The sequence below is a fragment of the Falco biarmicus genome, chromosome 10 (genome assembly GCF_023638135.1).
Source record: "Falco biarmicus isolate bFalBia1 chromosome 10, bFalBia1.pri, whole genome shotgun sequence".
Lineage (NCBI taxonomy): Eukaryota > Metazoa > Chordata > Aves > Falconiformes > Falconidae > Falco > Falco biarmicus.
Window position 1 is genome coordinate 15725247 of NC_079297.1, and position 16560 is coordinate 15741806.

General features: G+C 65.4%; 2 protein-coding genes across 4 annotated transcripts; one reads left to right on the top strand and one right to left on the bottom strand.

The window, feature by feature from the left end:
- Positions 1 to 1965: 1965 nt before the first annotated feature.
- On the bottom strand, positions 1966 to 6790 carry FAM110A (family with sequence similarity 110 member A). 2 transcript variants are annotated; one of them, XM_056354922.1, is made up of 2 exons: positions 6410 to 6790; positions 1966 to 3847 (listed from the first exon to the last, which is right to left on the bottom strand). In XM_056354922.1, the coding sequence occupies exon 2, from the start codon at positions 3776 to 3778 to the stop codon at positions 2762 to 2764; it is 1017 nt and encodes a 338-aa protein (XP_056210897.1). In that variant the 5' UTR covers positions 3779 to 3847; positions 6410 to 6790; the 3' UTR covers positions 1966 to 2761. The 2 variants fall into 2 exon arrangements, with proteins under 2 accessions (XP_056210897.1, XP_056210896.1); XM_056354921.1 differs by lacking the exon at positions 6410 to 6790 and adding an exon at positions 4896 to 6372.
- Positions 6791 to 11611: 4821 nt separating this feature from the next.
- Positions 11612 to 15011, top strand: SLC52A3 (solute carrier family 52 member 3). 2 transcript variants are annotated; one of them, XM_056355034.1, is made up of 5 exons: positions 11663 to 11741; positions 12070 to 12213; positions 12981 to 14051; positions 14316 to 14439; positions 14575 to 15011. In XM_056355034.1, exons 3-5 carry the CDS (start codon positions 13024 to 13026, stop codon positions 14785 to 14787), a joined length of 1365 nt encoding a protein of 454 aa, XP_056211009.1. In that variant the 5' UTR covers positions 11663 to 11741; positions 12070 to 12213; positions 12981 to 13023; the 3' UTR covers positions 14788 to 15011. The 2 variants fall into 2 exon arrangements, with proteins under 2 accessions (XP_056211008.1, XP_056211009.1); XM_056355033.1 differs by lacking the exon at positions 12070 to 12213 and having other exon boundaries at positions 11612 to 11741.
- The last annotated feature ends 1549 nt before the right edge of the window (positions 15012 to 16560 follow it).

Sequence of the window (16560 nt, forward strand, 5' to 3'; positions counted from 1 at the left end):
GGAGACCCCAACATGTGGGGTGAGGGCGACGGACACCATCCCCTGCCGTCCCTCCTCCCTGGGAATAACAGACGGGCTCAGCTGTGGCTTCCCACCGAAACCGGAGCCACCGAAAGGCAGCTGCCAGGGAAAGCGATAGGGAGTGCTGGGGCCACCCTGCTGTGCCCGGCAGGGACATGCGAAGGTGGGGGCATTCCCTGGGGGGCACACGTCGCCTCAAAGCATCTGTGCCGGGGTTTCATGCAGGCAGCCCCAGGGGTGCAGGGTCAGAGGAAGACTCTTGGCTCAGGATCATGGTTCCTGCTATCTGTGCATCTGCAGACATGCATGCACACAGACATGCATGCACACAGACACGTGCACAGACATGTGTACACAGAAGCATGCATGCACATGAGCATGCATGCACACTTGGATACACATGCACACGATCACGCATGAGCACACAGGGCTTTGGATGGCCACGCAGCCACGGTGGGTCACAGGACACCAGAGCCGAGCTGAGGGTCCACAGTGCCTGGAGGGCCACGCTGGCTGCTTGGCCCCAGGCCTGGCAGGGGCCGGTGGGTGCCCCCCCTCTCCTCAGCAATAGCAGCATATTTAGACCAAGCCCTGGGACACGCCAGGCTGAGGAATCCAGCAGCACAGCCGGTCCCAGTCACCAGCAGGGATCCATTACCCGCAGAGCTTTCCCCCAGGGTGAAGCCTGTCCCCAGGTGGGTGCCTGGGGTCCCTGTCATCATCATCACCTGGTTTCCGGCTCCTCGGGGAGGCACTCAGCACCCCACACGCCATCATTAAGGATCCCTTAGGTGTGCGCTTCCTCCCCAGCCCACTTTGTCAGTCTGACTCACGGGCTCACATCATGCCTTCATCCTGCCACCGCATCCTGCCACCGCATCCTGCCACCGCCTCCTACCACTGCATCCCAGGCGGCTGGACCTGCCTGGACCCACAGGGACCTGGATGGATCCTGCACCCTGTGCACTGGTTCTGGGCAGAAACACACAGTGCAGCAGCCAAGCTGGGTGGGAAATACTTCATCCCCATGAGGGCTTTTTGGGGGACCTCAGGTGCTGGGTGGAAGCACTGGTCAAGAGGAGCCCTGGTGCTGCTCTGCCAGCAGCTGCCAGGATGGGGCTGAGCAGGGGGAAGCACTGGCTGGAGCAGCACAGGGCGGCAGGAGCTCTGCTGTGCTCAAAAATGAAACCTGCTGCCCTGGGGTCGGTGGCTGGACCTTGCCCATGGCCTGTCACCACCCCCGTGCATGCGGTGTTTGCACCCACTCCAGGCAGGCTGGCTCCCCGCACGTGTGGAGCCATTTGCAGCCACCACCACAGCTGGAGCCGGAGGGAGGTAGTGGCAGGGCCAGTATCCAGGCAGGGTCCCCTGGGTGTAGGCAGGTGGCATTGGTGCCACCTTCCCCAGCAGCCCCCTGCCCACATGGGATGCATCAGCACTGGAAGGAGCAGGGGGACCTCATCAGTGCAGGCAGCACCCGCAGTGCTGGGAGGGCCATGGTGCTGCGTGAGGCCGCCCGGGGATAACGCACAGGCGCTTTTCATCTTCAAAGCACTCCCTGCATCAACTTTCATCCTTGCACCTCCCCAGCTCGCCTGGGAGGTCTCCGCTATCGCCGCCCCCATCTCACAGTCCCAGAGGAACCAGGACTCGGCCAAGATCAACAGGTGGGGCGAGGAGACAGGGGAGGGCTGCATGGTCCACACGGTGCTGGCTGCGGCACAGAGGGGAATCCTGCCAGCTGGGGCTCTGCTGGGACCTGCCGGACCCCACCGCCACCCCCACCGTGCCCGCTGGGCCCCGCGCTGGCACACCATGGCACAGCACCCGTCGGTTCTGCCCGCACCTGTCCACTCAGCACCATGAATCCCTGCTGAGCCATGGGCACCCCAAGGATCCCCATCCTGACCTCCACTGCCTGGAGAGACAGCAACACACACAGCCTCCAAAGCACAGACATTTAATAAAACTAGCTGTATTGTTATTATTGTTATTTACAGATCAAACATCAGGAAAAACAGTGGAAATGAGGAAAAAACAACCATCATCTTCATAAATACTGGGGCCCAGCGTGCTGGGGGCTGTGTGCCCACTGGCACCTGGGAGGGGACACAAGCACCCACAAACACACACGCACGCACACACACGGAGCCCTGGGCTGAAGCAAGGGGCTGGGTTTGGCTCCCCCAAAAAAACCACCCAGCTTCTCCCACATTTTCAGCATTAAGACAGGTGTCATCAGGATACAGCCCCCACTGCTGGCAGTGTGGCCTCCCACGGTGGAAGCTGTAGGGGGCAGCTCCTTCTCTGGGGCTGGGTCCCTGCTCCACGCAGGGGGAAGCAGTTTCTTGCCCCCCACGCATGGGTGCTGGTGAGGAGCAGGGCAGGCAGGAGCTTCTGGCAGCACAGGGAGGCCGACCGCACACGGATGCCCATGGGAGCAGGTGAGGGAAGGGCGCTAGGGACCCACCACACACCCGGGGATGTGTCCTCTGCCCTCCCACGGGCTTGCAGAGACCTGGCTCTCCAGTGCCGGCACGGGGCTCTGATGGAGCCAGAGTCAGCAGGAAGGGTGCCTGGCCACCACACCGGTGCCGCCGTGGCACAAGGCAGGGTGCTGAGTTCGAAAGTCACCGCTGAGAGGTCTCTTCTCCTAGGGCACAGCCTGTGCTCCCTCCCCAGCCAGCATTGCCTGCTGATGAGCAACCTGTCCCCAGCGCCTGCTGCCACCACTGCACTGCTACACATTGGAGACCTGCTCAGGCTCCCTGGCCTGGCGCAGCCCATACAGCCACTTGATGACACGGGCGTTACGCTCGATGATGGAGATGCCGTAGGGCACGCGCTCAGCTGGCCGGCCCTCTGGCGTGGCAGTGCTGGGCGGTGAGCGGCCGCCCTCCGAGCTGGCCGTGCTCACGCTGTGAAACTTGAGGGACACGATGTCAGAGCTGGCACGGGCAAAGCGCTCGGCGCCCATGTCCTGCACCTCCTCAGGGTCGAGGCCGCAGTAGTTGAAGAAGCGCTCCAGGTCAGCAGTGGCCCGCGAAAGCCGATCGCTCAGGTCCGACTTGGAGCGATGCAGCAGGGGCTGCCGGCGGGCACTCTCGGGGCGGGTGGGTGAGCTCCGTGCCGGGGCTGCAGGCAGCCCGCCTGGGACAGGGGATGCAGGCACCAGTGTCACCTGGCCCCGTGGAGCCCCGCAGGGACGGACGTCCACCCTCCGCACAGCCATGCTGCCAGGGGGCTTGGCAGCAGCGGGGCTCTCCAGTGGCTTGCCGGCACCATCCGCCCCATCACCCAGTGCCGCTGGCGCTTCCACCCTCCACTTGTGCTCCCTGCCCAGCGGGCTCTCTGCCTTGGGGAAAGGGCTGTCGCAGAGGTTGATGAGGTTGTTCAGGATCTCCAGATCAAGGGAGGTCTTCGGGCTGCCAGCCTCGGTGCGGTGCAGCCCTGGGGGTGCCCTTCGGCTGGAGGTGAGCACAGCCCGGCGCACCCCTGGGGTGAAGAGGGGCTGCTTGAGCAGCAGTGGCTTCACTGGCTCCTGCTTGGTGCTGGCGACCCTCTGGCTCTTCACGTACTTGGCTTTGTCGGCCTCCAGCCTCTCCACTGCGCTGGGCTTCCCAGCACCTGGCTCGGTGCGCCGGCGGAAATACGCAGGACCCTTGCGAAGGATGCGGATGGGCATGGCCGAGGTGAAGGGCGCCGTCACCGTCACCCCCTTCATGGCATCACCAGCTTGCAGTGCCTCGATGGGCATCCTCAGTGCCAGCACCGGGGCACAGGGTGGGCAGCCACCCCGAGCAGCGAGGGGCTCACGTGCTGTTGGCTGCAAAGAGGGGCTGGAGTAAGGGGTGGTGGTGGTGGCCAGTGGGCGCTGCCGGCTGCCTAGCCCCTGCCTGGCCCTGGCCCCACCAGCAGACAAAGGCTGCCCAGGGCCGTGCGGTGCCGCACTGTCTGCGCCGGCCGCGCCGGGACTCCTATTTATTCCTATTTGAAGGCAGGAACCACGCCTCCACCGCCACCGAAGCCTCCCTGAAACGTCCCCTGGCCAATCCGCACAGCAAGCCAGCTTCAAACCGCACCGCACCGGGCCGGCGGGGCCAGCAGGGAGGGTGCCTCAGCATGGCGAGGGGCACCCTGGCGAGAGAGGCCGGGGCGCGGAGGGTTGGTTTGGCCCAGCACCCCTTGCCGATGCTCTTCCCACATCGGCTGCCCGCGGGGTGCACTACCCACACCAAGGGGTGCATTGTCCGCTCCTGGGGTGCACCACTCACACCAGGGGGTGCATCACCTTCACCCACATCAAGGGGTGCATTGCCCCTGCCCAGGGGTGCATCCCCCACCCGACTCACTCCCCACCCCACCAGGCTGGGGGATTTGGGGCTCCACTCCCTGTGCTGCTCCCTTGGCTCTCAGCCCCCTCGCAGGTGCTGGGGCTGCTCCCAGGCTCCCCGTTCCCACCCTGCAGCCCCTTGGAAAGCACCAGCGGGGGTTTCCACCCGTGCTTGCCTGGCCAAGGTGTGCCTGGAGCCACGCTGGGGCCCCGTGCACCGCATGTCCTTGGGACCCTGCCAACCCCAACAACCGCAGCCACCCGCCCCAACGGTCGGTCTTGCAGAGGCACTGGCCCGCCCACAGAAGGGGGGGGGGGGGGGGGGGGCAAACCAGCCCTGCACCCCCCTGCAGCCCCCTGCTCAGAGGTGGGCGCAGCCAGAGGGGTCTCAACACACAGAGGGGCTCAGGCAGGGTGCATGCTTCGACCTGCCCCCACCTCCCCATGCCCCCTCCTGAGCTGCTCTAAGACCCCCCCCAGGAGTCCCCAGCTGCGGGCACAGGCAAGCCCCGGGGAGGTACCGGTGAGCCCCAGCACTCACCGGGTGGGCACGGTGGGGGCCAGTGTGCCGTGGCCCCACTCCGTCCCACGGTGTCCCTGAGCAGGCTGCTGTCACAGTCACTGCCAGCCGCCCGCCAGTCCCGCCAGCCTGCACGACTTCCTGGGTGCAACCAAGGGCCCGTCCCAGCATCAGCCACGGGCGACAGGAGCCAGCCCCAGCACCCACAGCATCACGCCACGGCCATGCTGAGCCACAGCTGCACCATCTGCAAGCCAGTGCTCACCAACATGTCGGCCCAAGCCCCCCGGAATCTGTACCCCAAGGGGGTCTCCACTCCGCAGCCACCCCACAGCACACGGTGCATTCGCCTGATGTGCTCTGACAGGCGAGCAGCCTGGGGGAGACTGGCTGCCCCTGTCCCAGTCCCCGGCTCCGGGAGGGGACATGCTGCCTTCTGACCTGGAAAGTGTCTGCAGGGGGCCGGCCAGGCGTGGGGACAGCTGGGGATGGTCCCAGCACCACCACAGACCCTCCTGCTTCCCCCCTGGGGACAGCTTTCTGCACCCCTCTGCAGGGAGCCCAGCAACGGGGCGATGTGGGGACAGAGCCAGCAGTGCTGGGCACCAAAGTCCTCACTGGGGAAAGGGCAGGGACAGGCAGGCCCCCCCCAGAGCTGTGCTGACAGCCCCCATGGGAAGCAGGGCCAGGCTGTGCTCTGCGTTGCACAAAGACATAGGCAGAGGCAGCCCCGGGCTGGTGGCAGAAACCCGGGGTGATGGGGAGCTGCCAGGTGCCCATGCAGCAGCACCCCATGAGTCCAGTGGTGCCCAGACCCCATGCCCCATGGTGGCACCCTGCCAATGGCTGGCCCCACTGCCCTCAGACCCTGTGCCTCGTGCAGGGAAGGCTCCCTGGCTTGGCACAGAGGTGCAAACATGCCTACCTAGGCAAGGCAAAGCAGGGATGCATCCCCATGGTGGGTGCTGGAGGTCAGCTCAGTGCCAGAGGCTCGGCCCTGGGGATAAGCCACACAGAGGCGGCTGTTGGGGGACAGGGACGAGGACATAGGGTCCCCCCCAGGACAGCCACTGGTGCCCACTGTGGGCTCCCATCCCTTTCCTGGCCAGCAAGGACAGCCCAGCCAAGCACAACCTGCTGCTCCACATTCCTGCGGTGCTGAGCTGCCTGCCCTGGCATGGCCGCGCTGAGCTGGGCTGCACTGAGCCATGATGAACCACCCTCCAAACAGCCCCAAAAACACAGGCACGTTATCCCATGCTCCAAGCCTGGCAGGAGCATGGGGATCCCAGTGCCAGGGCTGACAGCCCTGCTTATGCCGGACTATAGCCAGCAGTGGCCCCAGCTCCTCTCCCTCCCAGTGAGGGCAGCCCAGCCAGGCTCACTTGGCACACGGATCACCTCCTGCCTGGAGGCAGCTACTCCAGAGACCCATCCTGGGAGGTGTGTGGTTGTGCCTCCCCCTCGCCAGGTGACCCTGCTCCACGCTGCTGTCACAGGACTGGCACAGCATTGGCACCAACTCTGCCACCTACCTGGATCAGCCCTGAGATGTGGGAGCCTCCTTGGCACGGCTCAGCTGCCACGCTGCTTCTCCCTGTGCTTGTCCCAGGGGTGTCCTGATGTCCTCCTGCCTCCTCCTCCTCCTCTCCAGCCACGTCCTCCCCTTCTCCCCACAGGACGGCGGCTGGTAGGGCGCTGGAGCAGCTTGTGCTGCGGCTTCTCCTGCTGAGTCAGCGCCGGAGGAGGACGCTCTCCGAGGCAGCTCAGCGCTCACATGGGATTAAAACCACAGGGCATTCTTCCTCCATGCCAGGCTGCGTCACACAGCATGACGGTAGCTGGTGACGTCCTAGTGTGGGTGCTGGTTCAGCCCATGGTGCTGGCCAGGCAGCATGGATGCACAGTCTGAGATGCTCACAGCCAAAGGCAAAATGCCTCTGGACAACCCCTGCCCGCTGCAGGCAGGGGGTCCTGATGCGCTGCCAGGGCTTCAGGCAGAGGGAAAATTCCCAGCCCTTGCATGGGCAGGAGCTGCCGTCCAGCTCCCTGTGTGCCACTGGCACAGCCAGCTGGCAGGGCCTGCTTTGATTTGGAAAAATCACTTTGCTTCCCCATGCACCCGGCAGCAACCCTCTGCAATAAACTCCAAAATGCAGCAAAATAACCCAGATAGCAGGAAGGGAAGTGCCAAACCAGAGAAGGGTCATCAAACCCACAGCCACGTGGACGTGCTCGTTTGAGCCCAGCCCCAGGGTGGCTCCTGCCCCGTGGCATGGGCATCTCCAGCAGCAAGGACCAGCTCTGGGTGGAGGGACCAAGTGTTTGGCCCGTGCAGCATGGAGCTCAATAACAGCCGTGCATTTTTCAAATTGTTCTTGGAAGCAAGACCAGGAGCTGGCAGAGAGAGAAGAGCCGAGCAAAGCACATGGAAAACAGCCACCCAGGCGCCGGAGGGCTGCCCTGGGCTTGGGCAACGGCAAAGGTGGATCCGCACAACAAGCTCGGCTGGAAAAACGCTGCCCTGTGTGGCAGGTGAGGGCAGAGCCTGCAGGCACCTGCCCAGCCAGGCTGCGTCCCCACATGGCCGCTGAGCCTGTGCAGGGTGCAGGTGCTGCCTGGGCACGCCTGGGCAGCTGGGTGCCTTTGGAGCTGCGCGTTGGAGCCAGGCAGCGCCCCGGAGCCTTGCCCTCCCTGGGAGCACCCTGGGACAGGTTTCGGGAGGGCAGCCCGCTGTGGAGGCGCTCCCCCAGCACCCAGCTCGGTACCGCCGCCACTGCCCCAGGTATGGTCAGGGATAGGGGGAGCGGGGTTTGGAACAGAGGGACAGGTGGGTGCTGGCACTGGCGTCGCCCTCACCTCCCACAGGCACTCGGGGCTGCGCCCCCTGCCTCATGCCGCTTCAGGGACCTCCCGGAAGCAAAATGCAGCCGCCAATGAGTAAAAAACACACTCAGAGGCCAAATCCTCCCTGGAAGTGCTGGGTGGAGGTGGCTGCAGGTGCCCAGCGGTGCCCGCAGAGCAGCGGGGCCAGGGCTTGGTGCATCTTGGGCAGCCCTAGGCAGAGGCATCCCCAGAGCTGGGAGCCCCCCACTGCCCTCATCCTGGTGGGTGCTAATTCCTGGTGTTTAATTACAGCCCCTTCCCTTGCCATGCCAGGCTGTGCCCAGCTTTGCAGTGGGGGAATTGCCCCTGCGCCATGTGCCCCGGCCCGGGGTGAGCCACCGCCTGCTCCTGCCTCAGTTTCCCCAGCCGTGGGCTCTGCAGAGCAGCTCTGCTGGGCGAGGGCAGCTTCCCAAGGGATTTGGGGACTCGACAGGGAAGCTCTCTCTGCACCCAGCGTTGCCTTGCTCCCCACTGCCTGTGGGCAGAGGGAAGGATGCTGCCCGCACCCGCCTCTCCCCACACATAGTCTCCGCAGGTGGCAGCTCGGGGCCAGGAGCCGGGGAGGTGACAGATGGGGACATGCTGGGCTCGAGGCCTTTGTCTGCACGGTGGCGGTGGCGCGGTGGCACGGACCCGCAGATGGCGGCTGCCGGCGGGGCCGTGGCCACAGCCCGTGGCCAGGCGAGCACCGGGCCCTGGGGATCCGGCCCTTCTGCCGGAGCCTCACCCCGGGCAGCGGCCCCTTCCCGGCCGCCCCCCACCAGCCTTTCAACTTTCAACTTGACCTGCTCCTTTCACATGGAAATGGGATGCAAATGAAGCCGGGGAGCTGCCAGGGGCCAGCGGCTGCGACCGGCCAGCGGGTCGCAGCGCCCCCAAGTCTGGGGGGTCATACCCACTGACCTGGGGTGGCCGGTGGTCCCTGGGCTGAGGGGGTCCACCTTGTCGCCCAGCAATGGGGCAGCAGCCTTCCCCTGCTCAGTGAGACTGTCCCCACTGCTCTCAGCTGGAACCAGATATTCGGGGATGGCTCTTGCTAGGGCTGAGCTCCAGACGGATGCCCACTCTGCTGGGCTGCCAATCCCCCCATGCCCTCCCCCCCCCGGCAGCCCCACCGCACGGGGCAGGTGCCCCCCCCGGGGAGCCCTGTGCACACCCTGCGCTGAGCTGTGTGGGTCCCGAACCCTGGCCCGGTGGGGAGGGGGCTTCCCGCTCCCACAAAGTCCAGTGGCCAGGGACCACTTGGCTACCAAATGTTGCCATCTGCCTCTGGGGCCTTCGGTCGCATCTGCCGGGGGTGAGGGGGGGCAAGGGGCCAGGGTGCTGGGGGCTCAGCTGCAGCGCGGGGAGGGGGCAGAGGAAGCACAACCATCTCACACTGGGCAGGCAGGGCAGGCAGCATGTGTCAGGCAGATTTGGGTGAGGAGTATGAAGCAGCGGCATGGGGGTCTCGCACCCAGCACCCCCTCGGGCTCCCCTGCCCCTGCCCCACAGCCATTTGCTGTTGGGAAGGGTCTCACCACCGGCAGCACTCCTCCTTTGTGTTGCCAAATTAAACAGGACAATTGTTGTTCCCTCCTCATCCCCATCCTCATCCCTATCCCCATCCCCATCCCCTCCTCATCCCTGACCCCAACCCCTCCCTATTCCAGTCACCATCCCTGTCCTCCTCCCCATCCCCATCCCTGTTGCCATGCACAGAGATCTCAGCTGGCCTTGGCCCAGCCCAAGCCCCCCATGCCTGCCTTCTCCTAGCATCTTGGACCTACTCCCCTCCCAGCTCCCTGGGCACTGGTACTGGTTTTGGCTGGGATAGGGTTAATTTTCTCCATAGGAGCTGCTATGGGGCTGGTTTGGATTTGCGCTGAAAACAGCACTGATAACCCAGGGATGTTCTAGTTATCACTTGCACAGCGTCAAGGCCTTTTCTGCTTCTCGCCCTGCCCCACGGGCGAGCAGGCGAGGGGCGCACGAGAAATGGGGATGGGGCCGCTGGCCCCCCTGCCCAAGGGATATCCCAGACCATAGGACACCCAGCTCAGCAATAACAGCTGGGGAAGAAGGAAGGGGGGACATTGGGACCGATGGCATCTGCCCACCATTACACGAGCTGGAGCCCTGCTGTCCTGGGCATGGCAGAACACCCGCCTGCGTGGGCAGCAGAGAAGGAATGTCTTGTTTTGCTTTGCTTGCGCACGCAGCTCTTGCTTTCCCTGCCTTCAGCTCAGCCCTTCCTGTTCTCTCCTTCATCGCATCCCCGGGGGGGGTTGAGCGAGTGGCTGGGGGTGCTGAGCTGCCTGCTAGGTTCAAACCACAGCAGCACCTCAAACCCAGCTGTGCCAGCACGGTCCCTGCAGCCCCAGGGGCACAAGGACACTCTTGTCCCCGCTGCACCCAATGGGCCCGGCTACCCCGTGGTTGGGGCAGGGATGGAGCCAGGAGCAGGGCAGGGGGCAGGGGCTGGCTGCAGCCCCCCCGGAGGCACAGGCACAGGCAGGGGCAGGGCAGGCAGGGCAGGCAGGCCACGGGAGAAGGCAGCCCCATGTTTTGCAGGGCTGCAGCCTGCTCTCCCAGCGACACCCGGTGGGTGCTGGGGGAAGAGCCGCCCGTGAGGCATCCCGGGGCAGTGGGTGCTGTGGTGGGATGCGGAGTGGGGGGTTGTGCTGCTGGGGGTGAGCCGGTGTCTTTCTCCCACCTGTGTCACCTCCTGGCCGATGCAAGTGGCTCATCCACTGCCTCACGGCTTGGCTGATCGCCTGGACGTGGGCTCGGAGGTGCATGGCCCCGCAGTGCACCACCCAAGGTGGGACAGCCACCACACTCAGGGGGTCCCCAAGGGCCCCAGCCCAGCCCAGGACCCTGCAGAGATCCCTGGTGGGGACAGACACCTTCACCCACTGACATTCACACCTGCAAGAAGCAGCCTGAAATAGGTGGGACACAGTTCAGCTGGGGACAAGTACAAAGTCCCGGACATGGCCAAGAATAGCCACTGGCACCCAGCCAAGCTGGGGCTCACCGGGCCAGCAGCGGCACTGCGGCGAGCACCCAGGGCCACGGGCATGGGACTGTCCCTGACACCAGCGGTATGTGGGGATGGAAGGCAGGTAGGGAGTAAGCTGCCCCCGGGCTGGCAGGGAGGGGGCAGGAGGTGACCAGGAGCTGGAGATGGCACGGTTGGACTTTGGTCACTGGGATGGAGTTTGGAGCTGAAAGGCCCCAGCTGACACCCGGGGTCAGGCTGCGTGGTATGAGCAGGTGGCTCGGTGGTGGGGAGAGGAGAGTGGGACCCCATGCCCGCCCGGGGCTGGGGGCTGTGCTGGCAAAAATCGGGGACAGACCGGGAGGGGAGGCAGAGTCAGGGGAGTCCCAAGCTCCTGCCCCCTCTGGCCGTGCCTCCATGCCCAGGGTGACACCAGCCCCTACCCTGCCCCACGGGTGGGGGCGGGGTGTCTGGGACCGTAGCTGGTCCCTCTGGTCCCTGGGCACTTGTCCCTCTGACCACGGTGGTCCCCTCAGGAGCAGGACCCCCTCCCCATCCTTCCAGGGACAACAGTGCTTTTCCTTAACGCTTTGTTACCACTTTTATCCCATCACACCCTGTGCCTGCAGCCACCCAGCCCCGCAGCTCAGGTGCCCCCCTGGGGACCAAATGGGACCCCCCCCCAGGACAGGCACCCTGAAACGCAGCTTTGGACCCTGCTGCTGAGCATGTGGTGGGAGGGTGTGGGACCCCCCGGCCACCCCCAGACCCAGGGTCTCTGCCAGCTGGGACAAGGACAAGCACGTGGCAGGAGGGTGTGGGACCCCCCGGCCACCCCCAGACCCAGGGTCTCTGTCAGCTGGGACAAGGACAGGAGCAGAGCGGGGCCAGGCTCTGAGCCGCCGCATCCGGAGGTGGTGACGCGGGGCCTCACGTCACCGCTCCGGCAGCCGGGACTCGCTCGCGCCCGCGTGCTGCTGCCGGGCCCCCACAACGCAGTGAGTCCCCCCGTGAGGGATCGCCGAGGCACCGGCAGGCAGGAGCCCGCTCCCTCCGGGGTTCTTGCTCCGCACCGGCGCCCCCCGCCCCCCGCAGGGCCGCAGCCACCGTGGGTGGCGGCCCCCGCCGGGCTCAGCCCAGGGAGACGCGGGTTCCCTCCGCCGGGCGCAGCGCTGCGGTCAGGGCCGGGGCTGGCGCTGCGGGGCACGGGGCACGGGCCGGGAGGGTCCTTCTGGGAGCGGGATGGGGGCTGGGTGGGTGGCGGGAGGGGATGGGGCCGATCCTGGCTGACTCAGCCCCCTGGTATGAGCCGAGGCTGGTTTGCAGGTGGGGCTGCTGGGGCCCTTCTCCCCGCGGCGCCGCAGCTGGCCGGAATCGCCCGGCGCTGCTTTGCCCGGCCCTGTGGATGCGGTGGGAGGTACGAGGGCCCCGTTCCCTGCAGAGCACCTGCCCAGGCCTCTCGGCCCCCAGGTGAGAAGCCCTCTTCACCCCACGCCAGGCTGTGCCGTTGCTGTGCCAGGCTGTGCCATGTCATGCCGGGCTGTGCCATGCCGCACCAGGCTGTGCCGTGCCACGCCAGGCTGTGCTGTGCCACACCAGGCTGTGCCATGCCATGCCAGGCTGTGCCATACTGCACCAGGCTGTGCTGTACCGCGCCAGGCTGTGCCGTGTCATGCCATGCTGCACTGTGCCATGCCAGGCTGTGCCATGTCGTGCCAGGCTGCACTGTGCTGTGCCAGGCTGTGCCATGTCGTGCCAGGCTGTGCCATGTTGTGCCAGACTGCACTGTGCTGTGTCAGGCTGTGCCATGTCGTGCCAGGCTGTGCCATGTCGTGCCAGGCTGCACTGTGCTGTGCCAGGCTGTGCCATGCTGCACTGTGAGCTGGGGCAGGTTCAATGCCCTGCCGGGTCCGCTCCCGGCTCTGCGCCTGGTGCTGCCAAGCCCCAGCGTTCTGGGACAGAGCACAGGTGGAATCCAGCAGGTCCTGCACCTGGTGCAGGAGGACGCAGCATCATCCCTGTGGGGAGCAGAGGGGTCCCCAGGGCTTGCAGGGGCAAAGTGGTGCCAGGCTGTGGGGAGGTTGGGCTGCTCTGCCAGCCCCACACCCTCATGGCATGTGGGAGAGGAGCCGCTCTGCCTGCCGGAGCGGGAACACAGGCAGCGGTCACAGGGGGCAAGGCTGGTATGCAGGGGGGTCAGGTCTCACTCCACCACTGATCAAAGCTTCTCCCCACAGCGTGGCAGTGTCACCCCCAGGCTCGGGCACCCAGCCCTGAGCCATGGCGCTGCTCACCCATCTCCTCGCCTGCACCTTCGGCACGGGCTCCTGGGTGGCCATCAACGGGCTGTGGGTCGAGCTGCCACTGCTGGTGACAGTGCTGCCAGAGCAGTGGGACCTGCCCTCCTACATCACCATCATCATCCAGATGGCCAATGTGGGGCCGCTCTTCGTCACCCTTATGCACCGCTTTCGGCCCGGCTTGCTGAATGAGGTGGCTGTTATCTACGTGGTCGTGTCCGTGGGTGTTGTGGCCTGCTTGCTCCTGGCCTTCCTCTGGCAGTACACATCCCTCATTGCCGAGAGGCCCCACAGCACTGCCTTCCTCATCCTCACCTTCTTCCTGGCCCTGGTGGACTGCACCTCCTCCGTCACCTTCCTGCCCTTCATGATGCAGCTGCAGCCCCAGTACCTGACCACCTTCTTCATAGGTGAAGGGCTCAGCGGGCTGATCCCTGCTCTCATTGCCCTGGGACAGGGCTCGGGCATCTCCAGCTGTGCCAACATCACCCGCGTGGTCAATAACACCACCGGCAACGAGACCGTGGAGAACACAGTTTTCCAGCTGGAGACCCGCTACCTCCCAGCCAACTTCTCCACCCTCCTCTTCTTCCTTCTCATGACTGTAATGATGCTGGCCTGCTTGTTGGCCTTCTTCTTCCTCACCAGACAGCCCAAGGTGTGGGAGCTCTCCCAGCAGCAGCTGTTTCCCAGCAACATCATGCTGAGCTCATTTGACCAGATCTCCGATGAGGGACCTGGCTCGCGGCTGAGCGGAGGCTGCCCATGCCCAAAGGATGCCAAGGGGCCCAGGGACATCCTGTCAGAGAAGGTCTCCTACCCCCCAGCCAAGCTCACCTTCATCTACCTCCTCATCGCTTGGGTGAGCGCACTGACAAATGGGGTCCTGCCATCTGTGCAGTCCTACTCCTGCCTGCCCTATGGCAACACCGCTTACCACCTCGCAGCCACGCTCAGCTCCATGGCCAACCCGCTTGCCTGCATCGTGGCCATGGTCCTGCCCAGCAGGTCAGTAATGGGGCACTGGGGGCTGCGGCAGGGTGCACTCCAGGGCTTCTGCCCCAGGAACGGCCCCCGCTTTGCATTGGCGGGGTGGGGAGAAGGCACTGGGTGGGAACGGGTCTGTGGGGTGGCCGTGCCGTGTCAGCAGAGACGCCCTGGGAAAGGAGGGTGCAGCCAGCATGGAGCTGGTCAGCCTGTGCCATGGCTCAGTGCCCCTCACCAGGGACAGGCTGGCAGTGTTCCCCAGTGTCACTTGCATGTCCCTTCCAGGTCCCTGGCCCTGCTGGGCACCCTCACCATGGCGGGGACAGGCTTTGGTGCCTACAACATGGCCATCGCAGTGATGAGTCCCTGCCCACTCCTTCAGCAGTCCCAGTGGGGCGATGCCACCATCGTAAGTCACGGGGTCCCTCACCCAGGGAGGTCACCCGGGCCTCCTCCAGCTCTGGCCTCACCACAGTGTCCCCCATCCCCCCTGCAGGGAACCCCCCCCTGCCCTGCTGACCGCTCTCCTGCCCTGTGCCACCAGGTTATCTCCTGGGTGCTCTTCACCGGGACGCTCTCCTACGTGAAGGTGATGGCCGGGGTGATCCTGCGGAGCTGCAGCCACAGTGCACTGGTGTGGTACGGGGCAGTGGAGCAGCTGGGCTCCCTCCTTGGTGCCCTGCTCATGTTCCCCCTCGTCAACGTCTATGGCTTCTTCAAATCCGCCGACTACTGCAGCCTGCAGTGCCCGACGTGAGCGGGTCAGGCACCCCTGGACAGCCCTTCTTGCCAGTATGCACCCCCAAAAACAGCGAGGGCCGGTGGGCTGGGAAGCAGCGCTGGCACCGGGGTGGCTGCAGGCACATCTCTGCACCGGGCTCTGCCAGGTCCCTGGGCATGAGCAGCTCCATGGTTTTGTCCCCAGCCCAGGCACAGGGCACCCCCTGTCATGTTCAGAGCAATAGAAGGTGTTTGATCAGCTGTCAGCCTCCCTGCTGCCTGCGCCCCCCCATGCCAGCAGGCAGGGAGGGGATGCCTGTGCTGGTGCCCCTCACCTGGGTACCACTCAGCTGGGGCCACAACCCACCCTTTCCTGGGGGGTTCTGGAACCATTTGGCATCATCCCCCATGGGTTTGCAGCCAGCTGTGGGGAGCGGGGACAAAGGCGGCATGGGCAGGGCTGCGCCGGAGATTCCTCTGCCCTGGCCATGGGGAGAGGGACCGTGGGGGGCACATGGGGCAGGGGGCTTTCACCAGTGCCCCAATAGCAGCTGGGAAAACTGAGGCATGGTGGGACTGGGGGGACCTGCCTCATGTTTGCCAACCTCTACTGTGTCCCTGTCCATGCTTTCTGCTCCCTCCCCATAGCCCTGTGACCCACTGCACCCCATCTCAGCCCTGCTGCACCCCAAGATGGGCAGTGCTGGAGGTGCAGAGCCGGAGAGGGGCCACAGCAGAGCCCTGCACCCAGGGCAGGGCTGAGCACAGTGCCAGTAGCAGGGTGGCACAGGACCAGTGCCAGGGCTGTGCCACCTGGTATCCAACTGTGCCCCGGCCGTGCCAGACAGGGTGAGGGCCAGGTGGGCAGTGGGGCATGGTGGGGCAGGGGGCACTGGGGCATGGCGGGCATGATGGGGCAGGGGGCAGCGGCAGCCCCAGCCCAGGCCGGCACCCGTGCCCTGCACGCGCCTGCGCCCCTTCCCTGGGGCACGAGGCAGCCGGGCCTTTGTCCCCGGCCCTTTGTCTGGCAATCTGCTCCCGGAGCCGGCGGCAGCGCCAGACCCACGCCTGTCATGCCTCAAAGCCACGGGCTGAAACCACTTTGGGGCTCCGGCTGTGGCCCGGCCACCTCCGGGAAGGACGTGGCTGGAATAGCTAATGGCCAGCAGCCCCCCAAGCCAGCGACACTAGAGGGGTCCCACGACCAGGCAGTGAAGAAGGCAGGAGTGAGGGCAGTGGGCTGCCTCCCCTGGCATCACCAGGCATCCCCCCGGGCTCCTGGCTGACCCTACAGCACCACACAGCCAAGATCCGGCCCAGTGGGGGACAAGGGGCAGGAGGGGGGCTGAGGACGGATGGGAGGTGTAGGGATGCTGCAGGGCGGCTTGTCTTATCCCAGGAGCACGATGCATCCCATAGCCCTTGTGGGGAGACTGGGAGCTGAAGCAGGGATGTGGCCCCTCTCCCCCTGCACCCCGAGAGGATGCTCCTGCCTTTGGCAGCCCACAGAGACCCTCACCCACCGGACACCCGCAGCCCCCTCCTCTCAGCAAGGAAACAATTGCCTCCGATGGGAATTATTTCCATACAGCTGCTCAGGGAGGCACAAACCCGGCCGCAGTGGAGGAGAAAGGCTGAGTCTTTCTTCTGGCGCTCCCCTCCCTCCTCCGCCACGGCGGGGGCAGGTTTGGGGGGGCCCAGCCGCTGCAGTCAGCAATATTAGCACAGCTCGGCAGGACTGATTGCAGGTTATTAACATACATTATCTCAGTCCCCTGCCTCTGAAAGGAGCCGGGTTCCTATTCCCCCT

Bases quoted from the DNA above. Each gene is read 5' to 3' on its own strand.
- FAM110A (XM_056354921.1), bottom strand. From the start codon at position 5,045: ATGCTGGGACGGGCCCTTGGTTGCACCCAGGAAGTCGTGCAGGCTGGC. The intron at 3,848-4,895 runs GTGAGTGCTGGG...CCCTCTTTGCAG, and splicing joins GCCCCCACCGTGCCCACCCG to CCAACAGCACGTGAGCCCCT.
- SLC52A3 (XM_056355033.1), top strand. From the start codon at position 13,024: ATGGCGCTGCTCACCCATCTCCTCGCCTGCACCTTCGGCACGGGCTCC. The intron at 14,052-14,315 runs GTCAGTAATGGG...TGTCCCTTCCAG, and splicing joins GCCATGGTCCTGCCCAGCAG to GTCCCTGGCCCTGCTGGGCA. The intron at 14,440-14,574 runs GTAAGTCACGGG...CTGTGCCACCAG, and splicing joins AGTGGGGCGATGCCACCATC to GTTATCTCCTGGGTGCTCTT.